This window comes from Aythya ferina (assembly GCF_964211825.1).
Source record: "Aythya ferina genome assembly, chromosome: 1".
In the NCBI taxonomy this organism is placed as follows: Eukaryota; Metazoa; Chordata; class Aves; order Anseriformes; family Anatidae; genus Aythya; species Aythya ferina.
Genome location: NC_140296.1, coordinates 192,424,553 through 192,443,223, shown reverse-complemented (window position 1 = coordinate 192,443,223; position 18,671 = coordinate 192,424,553). Strand labels below are relative to the sequence as shown.

Sequence of the window (18,671 nt, the reverse complement as noted above, 5' to 3'; positions counted from 1 at the left end):
GGGTAGCCATCCCCTCAGGGGCCCGAGGAGCGGTGAGCCAAAGACCCCATCAGGGCTTTGCAAAGCCATAGAGTCAGAGCTGTAGGAGGGCATGAAGAGTCCTAACATAGGAAGTAAAATGTGTGCATTCTTGGGACTTCAGGGAACCTGACTTGGGATCTCCTGATTCTCCTGCTGTCTGTTTAATGGGTAGTTAACTAGCTGTTCCACTATCCTGGTTTGAGCTAAAATTACCCAATTTTTGTCCCTTCCACTATTGAATTATTATTATTTATTTATTTTCATAACTTCAGGGACACAAAGAGGTTTGGAGACATCTGCTCTGGACATGAAATTGGTTTATTTTATATTTTCCTTGTTACTGCTGTGTCCTGGCTTCCACTTGGCTGGACACGTGTTACATTAGCTTGCCAATGGCATGTTGGCAAATCCCTCCTGTTTAGTCTCGGAGCATTTCTGTCCTACAAGCCCTGTGACCTAACAGATTATCATTTGCTCCTAAAATCTGTTGTGATGTTAATTTGGGGCTACTGCTTTCCTGAGTTTGGTTTTACCCAGTTTCTTGGTGGTATCTGCTTATTATATCAGTCCTCCGGATAAGATGCAGTTTATTTTCCAGTGCCAACTACATTTTCTGCCTCAGTGTTCACCAGCCACTTGGTCTGCAGGACAGGGATGTGTTGGCTCCCTACCAGCTATATGGTAACATTGACATAGATGACATAAACACAATATGTAGGTGTAGAATATGGAGCTGTTCCAGTGTGGGCACTTCATATGGCTTCTTTAAGGAGTTGTAAGGGATCACTGCCCCTGTTGCTGGAGGTATTCTAGGAACTGTGTTGCTGTACTGATGATACATTGTCCCCTTGAATCTTTCTCCTTGCTTCTGAATCAGTTACTTGTAACTATTGATAGTTCCCATGGTCAGTTCTTGGTATCTGGCAGAAGGCTTCCTAGCTGAGCCCCTCCCTTGTGGGGTTCTGCCTTGAAATCTGTTCCTGGGATTTCCCAAGTCTTTTCTTGTTTACCCACCTTTGCTCAGGTTTGTGTCCGGTGGATTACGAACACTTTCTTCTAGTTTAAATCCTTCACAGACCGTGTTCTGGGAAGTCAAAGAAGGCATTTGTAAAGGCATTTTTTATTATAGTAACTTTACTCATAAAAGACATTGGAAAGCTGCTGGGCTCTGAAGATAGCAAGGATATTAAAATGTAGCCTTCTTTAGCCTGGCTTGCTTCTTCTATTGAGCCAAGATCTGCAGTCCCCAGGGGAGTTCTCCCACTCCTCCTGCTTGTTCTGCTTCTAGGCAGTGACTCAAGAGCTCTGTGACTCTGGTTGCAACGATTTAAATTTTCTTATCCCAGATCTCTTCATCACCTCTGCCTCTCCACCCCACAGCACAGGTGCGTGCAATGCCGGCTGATGAAATTTACTGGCATATTAGCAAAAAATTTAAAAAGCTCTTTCATCTTAGAGAGATGTTATCTTCAGCTGCTAAGGCTAAAGTCTCTGGAACAGAAGTCAGGCCATGTATCTAGCGTCTCATGCTCCCACTGTGTGGGTTTTTTTTGTTTGTTTGTTTTTTATTGCCTTGAACTTCAGCTTCTTCCTGCTATAGTTATGTGTATAAAGAACATTGTTGCAGAGGTCAATGAGTAGAAGGGAAGAGAGAATGTAAAGTGCTTAATGGCTTTTCCCTGATGGCCTTTTAGCAAGGTGTCAAACACCATTCCTAGGTAGGGCACTGCTCTGAAATGCAGCATAGCAGCATGTCCTGAGGCACGATCAGAATTGTGTTCAGTACGTGATTCTGGATGGAGTTCACATTTTGTTAAAAGTTTATCCTACCCTGCCACACCGTATTTTAATGTGAATGAAAAGATAAGATAAGGGTATCATAAAAGCAGAAGGAGAAGCTGCAGTAGTTAGGAGGTGACTTACAGTACTGCTCAGCATTTTAATTGAAGAGCCCATTTGACAAGACACGAGGCCTCACATAAAAGTAAAAAACAACCACTTGAATATGAGACAAAATGAGAGAGAGGACACAAAGATAACCTTCAGGCTCTGAGACAGTTTAGGACTTTCTAAACACATAACATTGTCTTAAGCCTGCATTTACCTGATAGCAGTGTTTAAATATTAGATAGGTAAACTTATGGACAAGTATTTATAAATATAAATATTTCACATTATGGCTCTGATGGAAAATGGAGCATAGTATAAAGGAGCATTAGGCTCTGGTACAATTCCCTAAGCAGCAATCTCTGCTTTAAAGACCAACTCCTATAAATCCCTTGTAAAGTTCCTTGAATTATCTTGGAACTTTCTTTAACTTTGTGGGTTGCCAAGAATGTGACTGGTCAGTTAATATCAGTTTAGCAAAGCACTCCTGAGTTTACTCCTTTAAATAAAAAACATTAAAAAACAAAACAAAACAAAAACAGTATTTTAGCATTTCTTTCACCTTTCTGGGGCTTAATCTCTTCCCATTTAGTTGGGGTCACTCTATAGCAGTTTTAGCTAGCGTGTAACAGTACTGAAAAAGTTCCTGGAAGAAGAATATGCATTGAAACGTGTGCAACAAGATGAGGGAAGGAGGTTTTCCAGGGTTCTTCAGCTACTTTTTAGAGAACTAAATCAGGAAAGAATCGAGAAATTCCAGGAGCAGAGCTGTAGGGATGGGTGAATTAAATGAGAGAAAGGTGCGTGTCTGTTTCTCTGTCCCCACACTATTATTCTAGCTGACATTAGTTTAACTTATTTCTCTTCTAAACATCTCTTCTGTTGTTCTTACCAGAAAGCCTCTTTCTACCAGACCACATTATTATTTATTGTTTATTAGTCTTTGTTGTGTGCCACACCACTGCCCAGAAATCCTAGCATTACTTTTGTTCTCCCAGGATTGCCACATTGTGCTAGACCGCTTGCTCTTCATGCATGCCCAAGGCATATTCCCACACCTTCTCCTTTGTTCTACTGATACTGGAGGTAACTGGCAGTGGAGTCAGAAGCTGCACGCCTCTTTCTGTTAGGGTCCTCTTTTTGTCCTCTTTGTTTCGTGCCCTCTTTCCCCTTCCCCTTCACTTTGATTAAGCCAGCAAGGAGAAAAGAAGATGACCAGACGCCTTGGGCCATTACTGAGGATGAGCCCCAAGTTGCTGTTACTAGATTTTGTTTCTGTGCGTGCACCCAAGAGTTGTTTTATCACTGAGAGGAAGGGCAGCAGCTCATCTACTGGCCAACACAGCCTTCTACAAGTTACTCTTTTGGTTTTGTCTTTTAAGAGTAAACTTGGCTGATGCTGATTAACAACAAGCTATGTGGTTTGTCTGGTATAGGTTAGATATGGCCCATAGGCAGCAGTTTAATAAATAAAAAAAAAAAAGCAACTGATGAATCAACCTATTATCAGAGTAACTGAGAGGCTGAAGGGACTGATACCATTGAAATTGTGCTGTACCCTTGCACTTTAAGTCTGAACCTTTTCTTTACCAAAAATCCACAAACAATTTTAGATCTCTTTTGTTTCAGATAAATTTTATTTTGGACATCTTTGCCCTGCTAATGCTTGTAGAGAATATTTCAAATATGATCTGACCCTTAAAAGGTAATCAATTATACATATTCTCCATAAATATGCAAGAGCAATTTCTGGGCATATTGCCACTCATTCACCTGGGGAATTATTATAAGAGAGCACAAATAATGATTAATCAATTAGAATTGATTAAGTCAAGGGAGGATGAAAGCAAGCATAATGTGGCCATGTTTTATGAATAGTGGACTCTTATGCTTAAGGCCAAAGCACTCATCGAAAAGTGCCACTAACCAAAGGTTCTCATAATATTTTTGCATTCTTATTTTTTTGGTGAAAAATTAGGACTACAGATGTTGGAGCAATTAAAGCGAGTATGTATATATGAGTGAGAGAGCACAGAATGCCTGAACACGTTAATAATCTGCTTTCATAGGTGGCACAAAGCTTTTTGCAAACTAATGGGTTCCCAAACAAATAGAATTGCTTTTAACCCTCTCTTTTTTCCCTAAGACAAAGTTAACATTCACATTGTATCTGGTGAACAGGGAGTCTCTCCACCTGGCCTATGATCAGTTATTGAAGATGTTCTATAACAGAACTGCCTTCATCATAAGGTGCCTTCATCATAAAGATTTTGAAACTGCTGCAACTTGGTATTACCTCTGCTTTTTTAATTATTTTTTTAAGCAAACTGCTAAAAAGAGTAAGCCAACTTACTCAGAGGGACTAGTTACAAAATATAAGAAGTGTAACTGGGCCTGACTTGATGGGCATATGTGGGATATGTCACAGGCAGAATATAACAACTATATATTAATGTATGTGTTATATATTAAATATAACTATGCAGAAGAAGTTTAGGGTAAACTCTTAAGGAAAACACTGATTACTCAAAAATATTTATCATACATCTAAATATAAATTATATAATTATTTGGTAGTGAAGAAATAAATGCCTTTTGATTAGTTTACAAGTAGATATCACACAAGGGAGCTAAATATTTTTAGGTAGATCAATGGTGCTGCTAACATTTATATCAGAGTTCCAGGGGAGTATATGTACATGGTTTTTGTTCTGCAAAACAAACATGTAGAGCTGGAGACATGAATTCTGTAATTTACTCTTCATCTCCAAGATCCTGGCTTATTGATTTATTGTTGGTTTTTTGTGTTGTTTTGTGTTTGTTTTTTTTTTTATTCTCATGGTTTCCCTGCCCATGTTTTGCTGAATTCTTCTGTCTCTTTTTTTCTCCCTATTCTGGTACTCTGTCTGTTTCACTGCATTTGTCATCCTGATTTTCAGTGGTGCTCATGTCCTACTTTCCATTTTATCCGCAAAGCCTTGATTGATTCGGAATTGGTGGCACTTTCTCAGACAGCAAGAATTTGTATCAGCAATTCAAACATCGATGCTCCTTGGAAGCCTCAGAGTTTAAGAGCTCTTGAATTGAGTGTGGAAAACTTTGTTCTTTTCCCTCTACAAAATAGCTCACAGTAAATCTGTAAGCTGATATTCAGCAGACACACATCTGGCACAGTGGTAGCAAATCACTTGGTAGTTTGGCAGTTAAAAGCTATTGGCATTTGGAAAGGACGTGTTGTGGTCAGTCAGCTCTTCAGACTGAATCAAAAGCTCTTTTTCAAGGGCACCCTGATGACTGGATGAAGTTTAAGTTGTGCTCAATGTCCATTATCTAACTGATATTTTTTTTCAAGGAATTGTATTGAGATGTAATTGTCATATTTGTTTTCTTGACTTTGAAGAAGTTGAGGCTAAAATACAATTTCTGAATAATGTAACATTCATCTGAAGGACAATAGTTACTTTATGTGATGCAAAATGAAAGTCAGGAGATGCAGGAGTGATTATTTGTATTTTTTCACATGATCTGGCAAGAAGGATGGAACCAGACACTGTTGCAGGAGGATTTCCTTAGTAAACCAGTTATCATGGTTTTGTTCTTCTGAGTCTCATGACATGTCTTGTGTTAGCAACTGATTTTAATTGTCACACATTTTTTTTTACATTTCAGATATGAAAATACAATACATCGGGCTTACACACATTATTTTTGAACGGGTGTCACTACAAGCCTAGATTCATAAAGGTACTTGGTACCTAACTTTCACTTTAGGCACAGTAAAATAATTCCTAACTCCGAGAGATTCATAAAACCTCTGCTTAGGTGCTGTGAACCACTATGTGGTTCAAAGGGACCATGATGATTACCAGTCATGTTTTTGACATTAAAATTTGGCTTTTATGCTAGAGTCTCATGTAGCCACCATGGGAAAAAAGAGAAGAGGAGGCAATTACTTTTTGCCACAGGTGTAGTGTTTAGGGTACTTTCACACATGAAGACTGTCAGAGAGCATCAGGCTCCTGTTGAAATGTTGCTGAAGAGCACCTCTGTAACTGCCAGTGAGGAGAGCTCCCTGGAGCACAGTAAAGAGGATAAACTAGCAGAGACATTACAATTGGGGCAGTTTGTGTAGATGGGAGCTTGAAGGCGGCCTGGAAACAGTGCATGAGAGAATGTGGGACTGTTAGTGCAATAACCATGATGATGAGCCACAGGCAGTGCTCCCCAGCACCAGCTGGACCAGTCAACCATAGCACATCAGAAGTTTCAACCCAGATCCAGAGGTAGGATACAGCCATCTGTGTCTCGGGCTCCTGAGAGTGTCTAGCATCTCTCCTGAAGGCTGGGGGGCGATGTGGGAGATGTGCTGCAGTCAGAGTGAGGAGCTGCCGGGTGGAGGATGCATAGCATCAGGCAGGACAGGAGCTTGACGGGATCTTTGAAAAGTCCACTGCAAAAATGAGAATACCTTTCTACAGCAGATGGAGGCACCAATCCGTTGACCAGACTTGTTCTCACTTGAAGATTCTTACTCTATAAGAGATTCTCTAGGTACTCAAACTTATCCTACAAAAGATCCAGATCAAGGATGATGGATGCAAAAACCATTAAGACTCATGCTGCTGCTCATCCATCAACAATGATACTGCCAACAATGATGTATGCTGGCTGATGCTGGTGAGGGAGCTGATGCTCCTTGACATTCCTCTTTCCAAATGGTTAGGGACCCAAGGGAACAGCATGGAGCTGGGACAGGGGAGGGTCAGGCTGGGGGTTAGGGAAAGGTTCTGCACCCAGAGGGTGGTCAGGCACTGGGACAGGCTCCCCAGGGCAGTGGGCATGGCACCAAGCTGCCGAGTTCAAGTGTTCGGACAACGCTCTCAGACACATGGTTTGATTTTTGGGTGGTCCTGTGTGAGCCAGGAGTTGGACTCGATGATCCTTTTGGGTCGCTTCCAACTTGGGATATCATACGGTGGTTATGATTTTAAATCCACACCTGAAAGCAAGGATGATGGAAACAGTAACTATGGCTTGTTTAGTAAATCGTTTTGTGAAATTGTTAGAATAATGACACTGTCTTTCTAACAATTGAGCTTAATGACTTTTAGACAGAAAGGCAATAACTACTGCCTTTCAAAAGGGAAAAAAAAAAATCTTTATAAAGAGTATCTTGGTACCTGACCTTGGTTTGTATTGTGAATGCATCTTTCAGAAAACCTGATTTCTTACTCAGCCTCTTCATTCTTAAGGAAGTTAAAGTATTTTCTCTTTCACAAAGGATGGTGTTAAAAGTGTACTTTCATGGCAACAACACAAGATCCCCATAACTTTCCCCAGAATGTTCTTTTTTCGACATTTACATGCTTCATTATTCAGAATGCTGCTATTAATCAGGGTATTTAAATAAATATTAGAGAGAATAAAATTTCACATACTTTAAACTTTGGTTTTGGCACTTTATATTCGTAGAGTATATCATCCTTAAGATAAAGAGATATTTTGTTATGTTTGAATAAGCTGTATTAAGACAATGAAATTCTAGCAGAAGTCACAGCTCACACAACACACATATTCAATACTTCCGTTTCTCTATAAATCTTATTTCTATTACAATTTTATCGTTTCAATAAAGTATCATTCTTTGAATATGGATTACCAGATTGACACAGCATTACACATAACAGATATAAACATTTCAATAAAAAAAAACTCCTGGTTTTATTTTATAAGTTATCTCATAAACCAGAACTGCTTTTAAAAAGTAATGCATTCAGACTGGGCCATTTTACAAAATACTGGAATTAATTTTGCATATGATAACAGATCTACTTTTTAATTTTGAAATTACCCAGCTTTATCCTTTCAGAGCAGCTATGGAGAGTGCCAGTAAGCTGAGCCTCAGTTTGGCAGGGAATCAAAAGGATTCACATAGAAGCAAGCTAGGCAAGCAGCTTTTGTGACTCTTACGGTGAGAGTAAGAACCATATGCCTGGTTTGGCTGTTGCACTCTGCTCTATCATTATTCTACGTAGAAAGTTTTAGGGTTAGGTCCAGTTGTCTTTAAGTTAGTTGCAGTTTACCGAGAAACTTAAAATGTGTGTTGTACTTCAGCATATAATAAGCAGTTATTTTAGCTCTCAAATGTATTAACTTCAAGTGGTTAGAACAGTTTTTAAAGGGGAGTTGTATTTGTGAATTCTACTTTGCTGTCTAAAATGTCATAGATTTACCTACCAGAAAAATCATTAGTTTTGGTGAGCTTGGTTCATACTTACAAAACTGAAAATGTTCTTAGTACCAAGAAAGGTACTAAGTAGAGACACAGTTAAAAAGATTTCTTTCTGGCCTAGGTATATTGCATGATGTCTTACTATAGTTTACCATGATCTGCACTGAGGATGGATGCTGCCCATCTGTTGTTCTTTGTGCCCACACACAATAAATTCATTCTGTAAAGTAAAATTGTATTTGGCTGCTTCCATTTTTAAATAGGATCTGATAATGCAGTGCTACTGATATTTTTAAAAGCGTTGTGTAAGTGAAGAAATTCAATAGATTAAAGATGGAATTAATTCCATCTAACCTTATCTATCTAAAACTTAAGTATCTAACTTGGAGGTATAGTAGCTCTCTCTATCATTGATGGGAAGAAGAAGGGACCTCTAGAGAATGATTCTGAGATATATGGTATGGTTATCTCTGCCCATGGACTGCAGAAGGGCTCTAGAGGACTGACTTTGGCTGGTTTTGTTTGGAAAGGTAAATGGCATTTTGCAGTGGTTGGAAATGCTAAGAAAAGAAGCATTGTGAAATGCATGAGGATCTCAATCTACAGGCTTTTCCATATTGTGCTTTTCAGTAGAATCTGTTTGTTCCAGTGCAATACATACTTAATAAGCTTCAAAAAGTAGATGATAATTTTGTGCTTGTTCTCAGTGTTTTAAGTATACTGCTGAATAAACTGACAATAAAACATGATTTATTATGTTACCTTTTAGGATTCATGTCAGTTTACAGAAGAGTTGCATTTGTTGGTTGTTTTTGTGTTGTGTTTTTTTTTTTACACGAATAATTAAGCTCTAGCAGGTTTACAACATACAAGACAAATTCTATAATTAGTGGTTTGTTTTTGTTAACAGACAGTCATAATTCAGAAGGTGACATTTTGTGAATCTGTTACCATTTCCCTCTAGACATTCATATTCCATTCAGTTTAATAAAGTATTTTTATAACCATGTGTACATTCCTCCTTCCCAACAAATCTAGCATTTACTCAACCGAAGTGCTGCAGGTGTTGTATAATTTAGATTTTCAAAATACTTCGCAATCATTTTGAAACTTTTGGTTCTAAAAAATATTTCTAAAGGCAAAACCAGGTAAGTGTATTGCTTGCAATAAGGGACAAAAATACGTAATTGTGAAAGGTGAAGTTCTGTTTCTGTGAAAGGTGAAACCACCTTCGGATGCTCATGAGCAATTTATTTCACAGTTAAGATCTGTGTTGTCGTTAGAGATAAGAAAGGAAGATGGGATCTGAACACTGGAAGAAGAAAAAGCTAACTCTAAATAGTAAATAAAAATTATCTTCCTGGTTGATCCACACATTTCTGTAGCATGAACATTTCTGTGTCCCTAAGTATTTTCTGCATATTTGGGAGGTGGAGCAGTTAGTTAATTTGAAGAGTAAGATTTTGAAAGCAGATAACAATTACTTGTCTTTTTCCATGTTCTTTTAAACAGGAGCAGATGTCTCAGGTGTTGGATGCAATGTTTGAAAAGCTGGTTGAAGGAGGGGAACATGTCATTGATCAAGGGGATGATGGTGACAACTTCTACGTCATTGATAGGTGAATGCTGTCTTATAGCACAAAGCATTATGCAGAAAGTCTGCTGAAAAAGATCTGTTTCTCTATGTACTTGTACTTGATTCTTACTCATTTGCATGGAAGAAAGAAAACAGAACAAATGTGATCCAGCAGAACAGTATCTGAGCTTTGGAATGTGGTGTTTGGAACTTATTCACATGATTTATCAACATGTACTATAGAGATACTCAGCGCTGAATAAAGCAATAGCTAAGCATCGGTCAGTGAGGGTAACTGTGTCATGTTTTACAAGATACCAGATTTTGTTGCTTTCCCAAAACAAAAAGAGTTATTAGTTTGTATCACACAATCTCTTTATATCAGAATCTTACATTGTTTTTCACATGTATTCGTTGTGTCCTGATCTCTTCTAATTATTACCTTATAAACTACTATTTTGAAAGTTAAATAAATGGTATTATTCCTTTAATGGTCATATCATAGCAATATGTTACATTTGCATGTAGTATGGTTAAAATGTAATTAAGAAACATGAATACTGTGTTTGATCTTCATTTTTAATGAATACAATTCTGGTGATCAATAGATCACAGTAAAACTAGTCTATTTCTACAAAGAGTTACTGTCAAAACTAGTAACCTTATCCTTCCCTTTAAAGAGGAACTACTGTTATTACTTACTGAAGTGATTGAGATGTTTCTGCAAGGTGCTTAATATAATTCAGGCAAGCAAAATTATATTTGCCTGTGTTTCAAATGCTTTATTTTTTTTTTTTTAATTCATATAAAAATATAGTGAGAGTACTTAGCAAAGAACAGACCTCAATTCTACTCACTGTGTCTATATATTTTATTAACAGAGGGACATATGATATTTATGTAAAATGTGATGGCGTTGGGAGGTGTGTTGGCACCTATGATAACCGAGGAAGTTTTGGTGAGTTGGCCTTAATGTACAATACACCCAGAGCAGCTACAATTATAGCTACCTCTCCTGGTGCCATCTGGGGTTTGGTAAGTGAAATGCTTGTGTAATGTATTATTCATTTGTTTTAAATATATTATATAAATTGCACTGATATGCTACCACAGCATCAAAAAAAGATTTTAGAAAGTTTTAATATTAAAACTTCTGAGAACTCCTGACACTGTCTTTTTCCAGAAACTGCAGAAGCAAACCTGAGGCTCAAGAAAACACTGAGTTGATTTTTTTGTTTGTTTGTTTTTAAAAATCTTGTTTTATTCTATTTTGATGGTAATTTCCCAAGTTACAAAATGGTTTCCCACATCTTGATAGCAAATGTCTTTGATTTCAGAGTAAAATTAAAATACAAATATTATTTATTTATCAGTGTTACAGTATTTGGATTTTGTCCACAGTAAAAGAACGTACAAAAAGAGTAAAATTTGATTAGTCATTCTTCAGGACTTGTGTGTCAATTTAATGATTGTTCCCAAAACATCATTTTCCCATTGAAGCAAAATGTATATTTATTCATGCAAAATTTATTTTTTTCTTTTTTAATTTGTATGGCTCCTGGGATCATTGCAGAGTTTAGGACACTAAGAGAATAGCTTTAAATTGGACTAAGTTGTGTTGGCCAGCAATACTCACCTGTTGCACTGAAGACTTGCAAAGTATTTCACCTCTCCAGGATGTAGTCACATGAAGTTAAGAGAAGAAAACAGCATACATGTAGTTTTCCATCTGTCCATTTCACTTCAATTGCTAAATACTAAGGCAGTTTAGAGCAGCAATGAGTCTTGTTCTACTGAAAAAGCAGAAAGTGGACTTATGTAATCTAAGACCCAGCCTCATGTATTTTGTATTCATAAAATAAACTCTTTGTTTACATATCAATATAAGTGGGACTTCAGGATGTCAAAGAAACTTTGTAAATTAAATATTTAAATATTGAGGACTTCTTAAAGACCTGAAATTGTTTGTAAACCATCAAACACTAACTTGTTACACAGAGACTCATAAATACACAATTGACCCCCAAAAGTTCAGATATTTTTTTTCCTGTTTTGAATTATATGGTGTATATTTGGGATAGCTTTTGTTCACACCACTCTGTGCTCAACATGTAGGCAACCTGTATAAGCAGATCTGTCTACTGCCTATAAGTAAACTCTATATTCTGCCAAAAGGCAGAGAAGCTTTTCACAACCTGAATGAGATCAGGAGCTTAATTTTAGGAGCTCTCGAATGACCTCTAGAGGAGTCTCTCTTTCTCAGCTGACTGTAAGAAGAGTCTAGACAGCTAGTATTATGGCTAAATTGAGTGACTATAATTGGGTAATTTGAACATCTTCAGCCATTTCTAAAGCATTTTCTACCACGAATACATTTTCTGTTACTAAACTCTCTTCTTCTCTTTGTGTTTACAGGACAGGGTAACGTTCCGAAGAATCATTGTAAAAAATAATGCCAAAAAGAGAAGAATGTATGAAAATTTTATTGAGTCATTGCCATTCCTTAAATCATTAGAAGTAAGCTTCGTATTGCATTACTTTAATGCCTGTATCAGAGATAATTGATAAGATTCTGCTTCTGCAGTCTTAAAATATGGAATTAAAATTTTCTCAACAATAATATTTGGCATACCTTTTTTGAAAAGTATATAAAGACCATACGTTGAAAAAGTCTTTGAAAAGACCATAATTTTTATATTTCTGAATTTTCATGATAAAGAACAGTTTTTAACATTGTATCAAAAATTGTATTTTTTTCTACTTTTACCTTCAATTTCTTGAGCTTAGTTTTACTTGAAGTTAGAAAATAAAATTAAAGAATGGCTTAGGGAATTTCAAAATATTTTCATTTAACAACTATAGTTTTACATGCATGCTTTTCTGAAATAACTTAGATTTGGTGTATAGACTTCTTACAAAAATGGAAGCTCTGTCAACACATCTAGCTGTTAAAACTGTAGCACGCTCAGAAATGCTATTCATTAGCTCTTCCTTTTTTATTGATTATCAAAGCAGGAGAATAAAGATAGGCTGTTCTGTGTAAAGATTCATGAAAAGAAGTGTGCCCTTGTGAGGCCCCACCTGGAGTGCTGTATCCAAGTCTGGGGCCCCCAGCACAAGAAAGATGTGGAGCTGTTAGAGTGGGTCCAGAGGAGGGCCACAAGGTTGATCAAAGGGCTGGAGCACCCCTCCTATGAAGAACGGCTGAGGGAGCTGGGATTGTTCAGCCTGGAGAAGAGAAGGCTGCAGGGTGACCTTATTGCAGCTTTTCAATATTTAAAGGGGGCTGATAAAAAAGAAAACAACTTTTTGCTCAGGCAAATAATGACAGGACAAGGGGGAATGGTTTTAAACTAAAAGAGGGTAGATTTAGATTAGATGTTAGCAGGACATTCTTCACTCAGAGGGTGGTGAGGCCCTGGCACAGGCTGCCCAGAGAAGCTGTGGATGCCCCATCCCTGGAGGTGTTCAAGGCCAGGCTGGATGGGGCTTTGGGCAACCTGGGCTGGTGGGAGGTGTCCCTGCCCATGGCAGGGGGTTGGAATGAGATGATCTTTAAGGTCCCTTCCAAACCAAACTATTCTATGATTCTATGAAGAATAAGAAGACTTTCTAAGTACAGTATTGTAATGTTAATATTTCTTATGTTTTCTTTTTGTAAATGAAGGTATCGGAGCGTTTGAAAGTGGTTGATGTGATTGGCACCAAAGTGTACAAAGATGGGGAACAAATCATTGCTCAGGTACAGTTGCTTGTTTCTTGGTTTAGTTCTTCTCTTCCAAGAGAGAACAATTGCCATAGTATTTATAGTTTAAAACCATGTACTGTTTACGTTGTTCTTTGTCAAAAGAAACAAAATGAATCTGGCATCTAATGTGATGGCCTGAATCTGGCAGAGGTGATACTATTTCATAAGCTAATTTTTTACTTACACAGTACTCTGAAAAACATCCCTTTTTGTCGGTATCAATAAACAAGTCAACATTTTTAGAAATTCTAACTACATAAAGGAATGATTATTTGCACTAAAGAGTACTAAAGACCTACTTTGTTTTTGTTCTATATGCTCTCAGACATAAAGCTTAATTTTTAGGTAGTCCTATATTGGGCCAGGAGTTGGACTCTGATGATTCTTGTGGGTCCCTTCCAACTCACGATATTCTGAGGAAAATTTTTGGGATAGGCTACTGAGATTGTCTCAACCAAAAATATTTATTGGGTATCAGATACAGCCCTTGGAGGCTTATTTATATTGGAAAAGTCCATAAGGGAAATTATTTGGAAGTTATGCAGAGATGGAGAAATGGGAATAAGGATCTTAAAATCTTTTTTTTTTTTTTTCCCTGCTTTTTGTATAGGCTGTGTCTTTTAACGGAAAGGACTTACTATCAGTTCTGTATAGTTGTTTTGATTGTTTTGTGCCTTGAGTGTGGATTTTACATTAAAAGTGGTTTCTTTGGCAGTAGGTATGAAAAAGGTTAACTTCAAGGCACTGGCTGCCGATATTTTAATGTTGCCATGAAACTAAAATTAAATTTCACATTTCATTTAGCCACTTCATTATTTTTTTTCTTCTACAGGGTGACATGGCTGATTCTTTCTTTATTGTTGAATCTGGGGAAGTAAGGATCATAATGACAAGGAAGGTAAAACATCCCTAAAACACACATAAATATATATATATATTGAAATCTTGATGTATTCTAAGTGTTACTGTTGTTAATTTTGCTTATACGACTTTGAATTAGGCAAATCTAGCACTCAATATCTCTCTCTCTTTCTTTTTCCACTTCATATTTCAGGGTAAACCAGATGTAGAAGAGAATGGAGCAGTTGAAATAGCTCGATGCTCAAGAGGACAGTATTTTGGAGAACTTGCTCTTGTAACTAACAAACCACGAGCCGCTTCTGCATTTGCTCTTGGCACCGTAAAATGTTTAGGTATTGTTCAATAATATTTTATATCTAATATAAAATTTGATATGATTTATCTGATTTTTTTAATTGTGAACTCTGTCTTTCTTCAGAATTTAAGATTTAATTACTGTTACCCACATTAGACTTTTTAAGCACATCACCTATTACTATGCATTCCTATTTATCGTATTTATATGCAAAAATGATTTGTAATTAATAAGTGGTATAGAACACAAATTCTCCAACATTTTCCTATTACATGGAAGTAAAAATTGCTTCAAGATAGTGCAGAGTGCAGAGAGTATTGATGCAAGCTTTTTATAGCTGTCAGAGAAATCAGCCATATAAAGAATTTCTTTTCTCAATGTACTATCACCCAAGAAACAACGTTGTGGTAAAACTTCTGTCCCGTTTTATCATCATGACTTAAGCTTTAAGAAATTCTTTGTCTTCACTAGCTGTTAATTTAATCATTCTGTCACACTGTAGCCTGCTTATAAACAACCTCTTCTCACCCATTACTTTTCATAGTTTAATGTTTAGTTTTTACATGTCTGCATCCAGATATGGGATGACTGTAAAGACAAATCTGGCTTCCTTGAAATGATGGTTTGATTACCAAGCCAGTAACCAAAAAGTTTCCTTCTTTCTTATGAAGTTGTTTTTTAAAATTCTTCTCTCCAAACACACCCAGATGAACAGGTAATAAAAATTAAAAATCATAGAGATAAAAGAATGAGAGGCAGTGGTGAGGCAGCGTCATCACTCAGCATTGGTGAGTCACTAAGGTCTCTGGCAGTTCCAGAATGTCAGAGATCTCAACTTTTCTCAGGAGCCAAGAGACTACAGGCCACCAGGTGGGAAGCTGATCGAAGTATGAGGTTTCCTCCCTGACCTGTTGGCTAGAACTACAGAGGATAACATTATGTGATCAGGGAAGGAAAACATTCTGGTTAGCTAGAGCACATTGACATATGAATTGCTGTTTCCAACTTCTCCTATGCTGGCTGGGAAATATATATCTGTTAGTCTCCACTGTGAGTGCAAACAAGTGAAAAACAGCAGGGAAATATGCTAAGGTAGACCCCAAATGTAGCCAACAACTTCATCAAAGGATGCATTTTTTTAAATCTCAAGGGTCTTAAGACTGTATTTTGTAGAGAAGTCCAGGCCCCTCCAGAGTTCTCTATGAGCTCTTGCATCGTACAAATCTTAATTCAAACATATTTTCAAAATGAGAAACCCAGTAAATTCTAAGTTCATTTATGAAGTATCAAGACAGCATTATGTTGGTTGGTCTTGTTTCTGGTATGGTAAGTGGTTCTCTTCTGTGTAAACAAAGTGTATGCCTCAGTGCTATCTTTCCTGTTACCACTGAAAATTTTACATTGGAATGTCATCTAAAATTGGTGCCAGCAACTGACAAGCAAATTTTGTTCTTTCTCTTTTTCTCCCCTTTTATCTTAGTCATGGATGTGCAGGCATTTGAAAGGCTTTTGGGACCTTGTATGGAAATTCTGAAAAGAAACATTGCAAACTATGAAGAGCAGCTAGTTGCTCTGTTTGGAACAAACATGGACATTGCTGATACCAGTGCATGAACTAAACATTGGAGCAACGAGATCTGTTATGATAATATAGCACAGTAGTGGTTAGTCCACTGAGAAATTGTCTCTCTTCCTATAGATGCCAAGCATTTTCTGTGATTTTAGGAGCGGGTTTGGGGGTATTTTTGGACTTATTACAGTGGAAATACTAGTAAACAAAATAGGAATTTAATAAATTGTGGGCTTGATTTTTGAAAGTGCTCAGCACTGATGGTTCCATCTGACATTAAGAAGACCTGCAGTGGCACAGCACCTTTGAAAATCAAGTCCTTTAATACAACATTTCCATAAAAAGTAGATTTCAAAAAAAACCCACGTGATGAACTTGTTCAACCAGCTTCTGTTCTTCAAAATGGTTACAATTTTTCTGGGAAGACTGTTAGTTTGAATGTGATATGTTGAAAGTATTAGTGCACACAAAGTGTTTATATGTATTAATACAGAAGATATACAGTAGATATTACTTTCTGACTATTACAGTTGTCATGATTTTATGTTGCATTTATCACGAGTGTAGTGAATCACAAGACTAATCGTAAGATAAAGCATGACAATGCATTTTGTGTAACGCTCATGACCCAAATCTGATTTTTAACATTTTGTAATGTGTCTTAAAGTCCTCTTTGTTTAATATGTCATGTTTCAGCACGACATTGTAATATCTTATGCAATTTAGAGGACTTGTATATTTTTGCAATAAACTGCATTTTTTATTAGTTACATGTATTCTGTACAGTCTAGAGTGAGAACAGCTGACAAATTAACCTTAATGCTTTAAAAGCAAAGGCATAGGTTGTTGTCATGTTCTGCCTAATCATGCATAACCTATATTGTTTTACTTCTCCCTTGTTTTATATTTATGCATTTTGTCTTCTCTATCTATGCTTGTTCTCTAGTTAGTTGTTTTTTTAGATCTCACCTTTTTTATCTGTTAAATCTTTTGCCTATTTCAATTGATCTCTGTATATCTCTCTTCTCGCAGTCTAATCTAAGCTATCAAAGACCAGATTCAATTACTGATGTGACTGATACTGAAAGCCATGCTAAACTAAGCTTGTTCTTGAAAAATCCTTATCAGCAAGTACAAAAGTATTATTGAATTTTAAAGATCAATAGTTTAAAAGCTTTGTACGAGTCTGGAAATTATGCTGCTGTTAAAGCTAACATGTCCTGCTTTCAAAACCTGTAGGTCGTCGTAAAATAATACCTTTTTAGCCATAATAGCATGGGATACCTTCTGAGACTGAGGAGAGAGACTATCATCTTAAATCCGAGCACAGGGCTCATTGCTTACAAAGGTCTGTGGCTGGAAATTTCAGGCACAGTCCAGTTTTAATACTGCTTACTGACCTATCTGTTGATGTCCGTGGAAAGCTAGTGCACATAATGGCAACTGGCAGTGGTTCTGCCAAAATGGTACTACAGGAACTGTAGGAAGGGAGGCTGCTTGAGCCCTGTTTTGAATACCTGAATGATAACATCTTTCCTTCTTAGATAATGACTTTTCTAATGCCATATATTTGTGTATGTTGATGTAATTATTACCCCATAGTTAGTGATATGTTCTGACAGTTTATATAATCATACCTGCATATGAAATTATGATTATATAATTATAATATATAATTTATATCATACAGTATGATGTAAATTATAAGGCAAATGATTAACAAAACAGAATCTGAGCAAAATTTACAAGTGTCATGTTTTTTTAACCTAGAAACCTGGTATGAATAATTACACATATAACTTGCCTTTGTACTTTTGATTTATGGAAAAAAGAGAAGCCTGTTATACTAGAAGGAAATATCAGGTAACCAAAATCTACACACCTGTCATTCTGTATGCTTAATCTCTAAAAGCTACCTATATTTTGCACTAGCTTAATGTGATTAAGAGAAATGCTAGAAATTACTTGTATGGCAGTAAACTACAATCAAGGCCATAAATGCCAGTCACGATATTTTCAATATTGTTGGTTATATTTAAAGTTTCCTTACAATAAACGACACTTTTATATATATAAATATATGTTTATTGATATTGTTGTGTTTTAATTCCATTATTATAAAGCTGCAAGTGAACTATTTATATTCATTTATTAAAACATTCCTAATTCTTAACACTCTCATGTCGATTTTCGTAAATGAAGTTATTCAGATACTCTAGCTACTCAGTAGAGACAAAATGTTGGTGTGGTATTTGTCATAGCTGCTTTGTATTTGATGATTTGTTTGTAGTTTATAGCTGGGAAGAAGATGTGGTAGTGGGGAGTGACAAATTTAAGATAATCAGACACTTTGGATGTTTTGGGTTGCAAAATCTGGCTTACTGTTATGGCAATTTTATTGTGTTGCTCTTGGGGACTGGATGGTTTCTGGAATTTTCTTTGTTGGTGAATTACCAACAGTAATAAATTGTCACTTTGTAA

At 36.7% G+C, this 18,671-nt stretch overlaps 1 protein-coding gene across 2 annotated transcripts in view; it reads left to right on the top strand.

Moving 5' to 3' along the window:
• The window catches only part of PRKAR2B (protein kinase cAMP-dependent type II regulatory subunit beta), an 83,657-nt gene extending 64,986 nt beyond the window's left edge, over nucleotides 1-18,671 (top strand). For both annotated transcript variants that reach the window (XM_084510004.1, XM_084510003.1), the window contains 7 exons: nucleotides 9,653-9,759; nucleotides 10,598-10,751; nucleotides 12,132-12,233; nucleotides 13,384-13,458; nucleotides 14,297-14,362; nucleotides 14,519-14,657; nucleotides 16,101-18,671. In XM_084510004.1, the coding sequence (XP_084366130.1) occupies nucleotides 9,653-9,759; nucleotides 10,598-10,751; nucleotides 12,132-12,233; nucleotides 13,384-13,458; nucleotides 14,297-14,362; nucleotides 14,519-14,657; nucleotides 16,101-16,234 (777 nt within the window). In that variant the 3' untranslated portion in view covers nucleotides 16,235-18,671. The remainder of the gene's footprint in view (nucleotides 1-9,652; nucleotides 9,760-10,597; nucleotides 10,752-12,131; nucleotides 12,234-13,383; nucleotides 13,459-14,296; nucleotides 14,363-14,518; nucleotides 14,658-16,100) is intronic.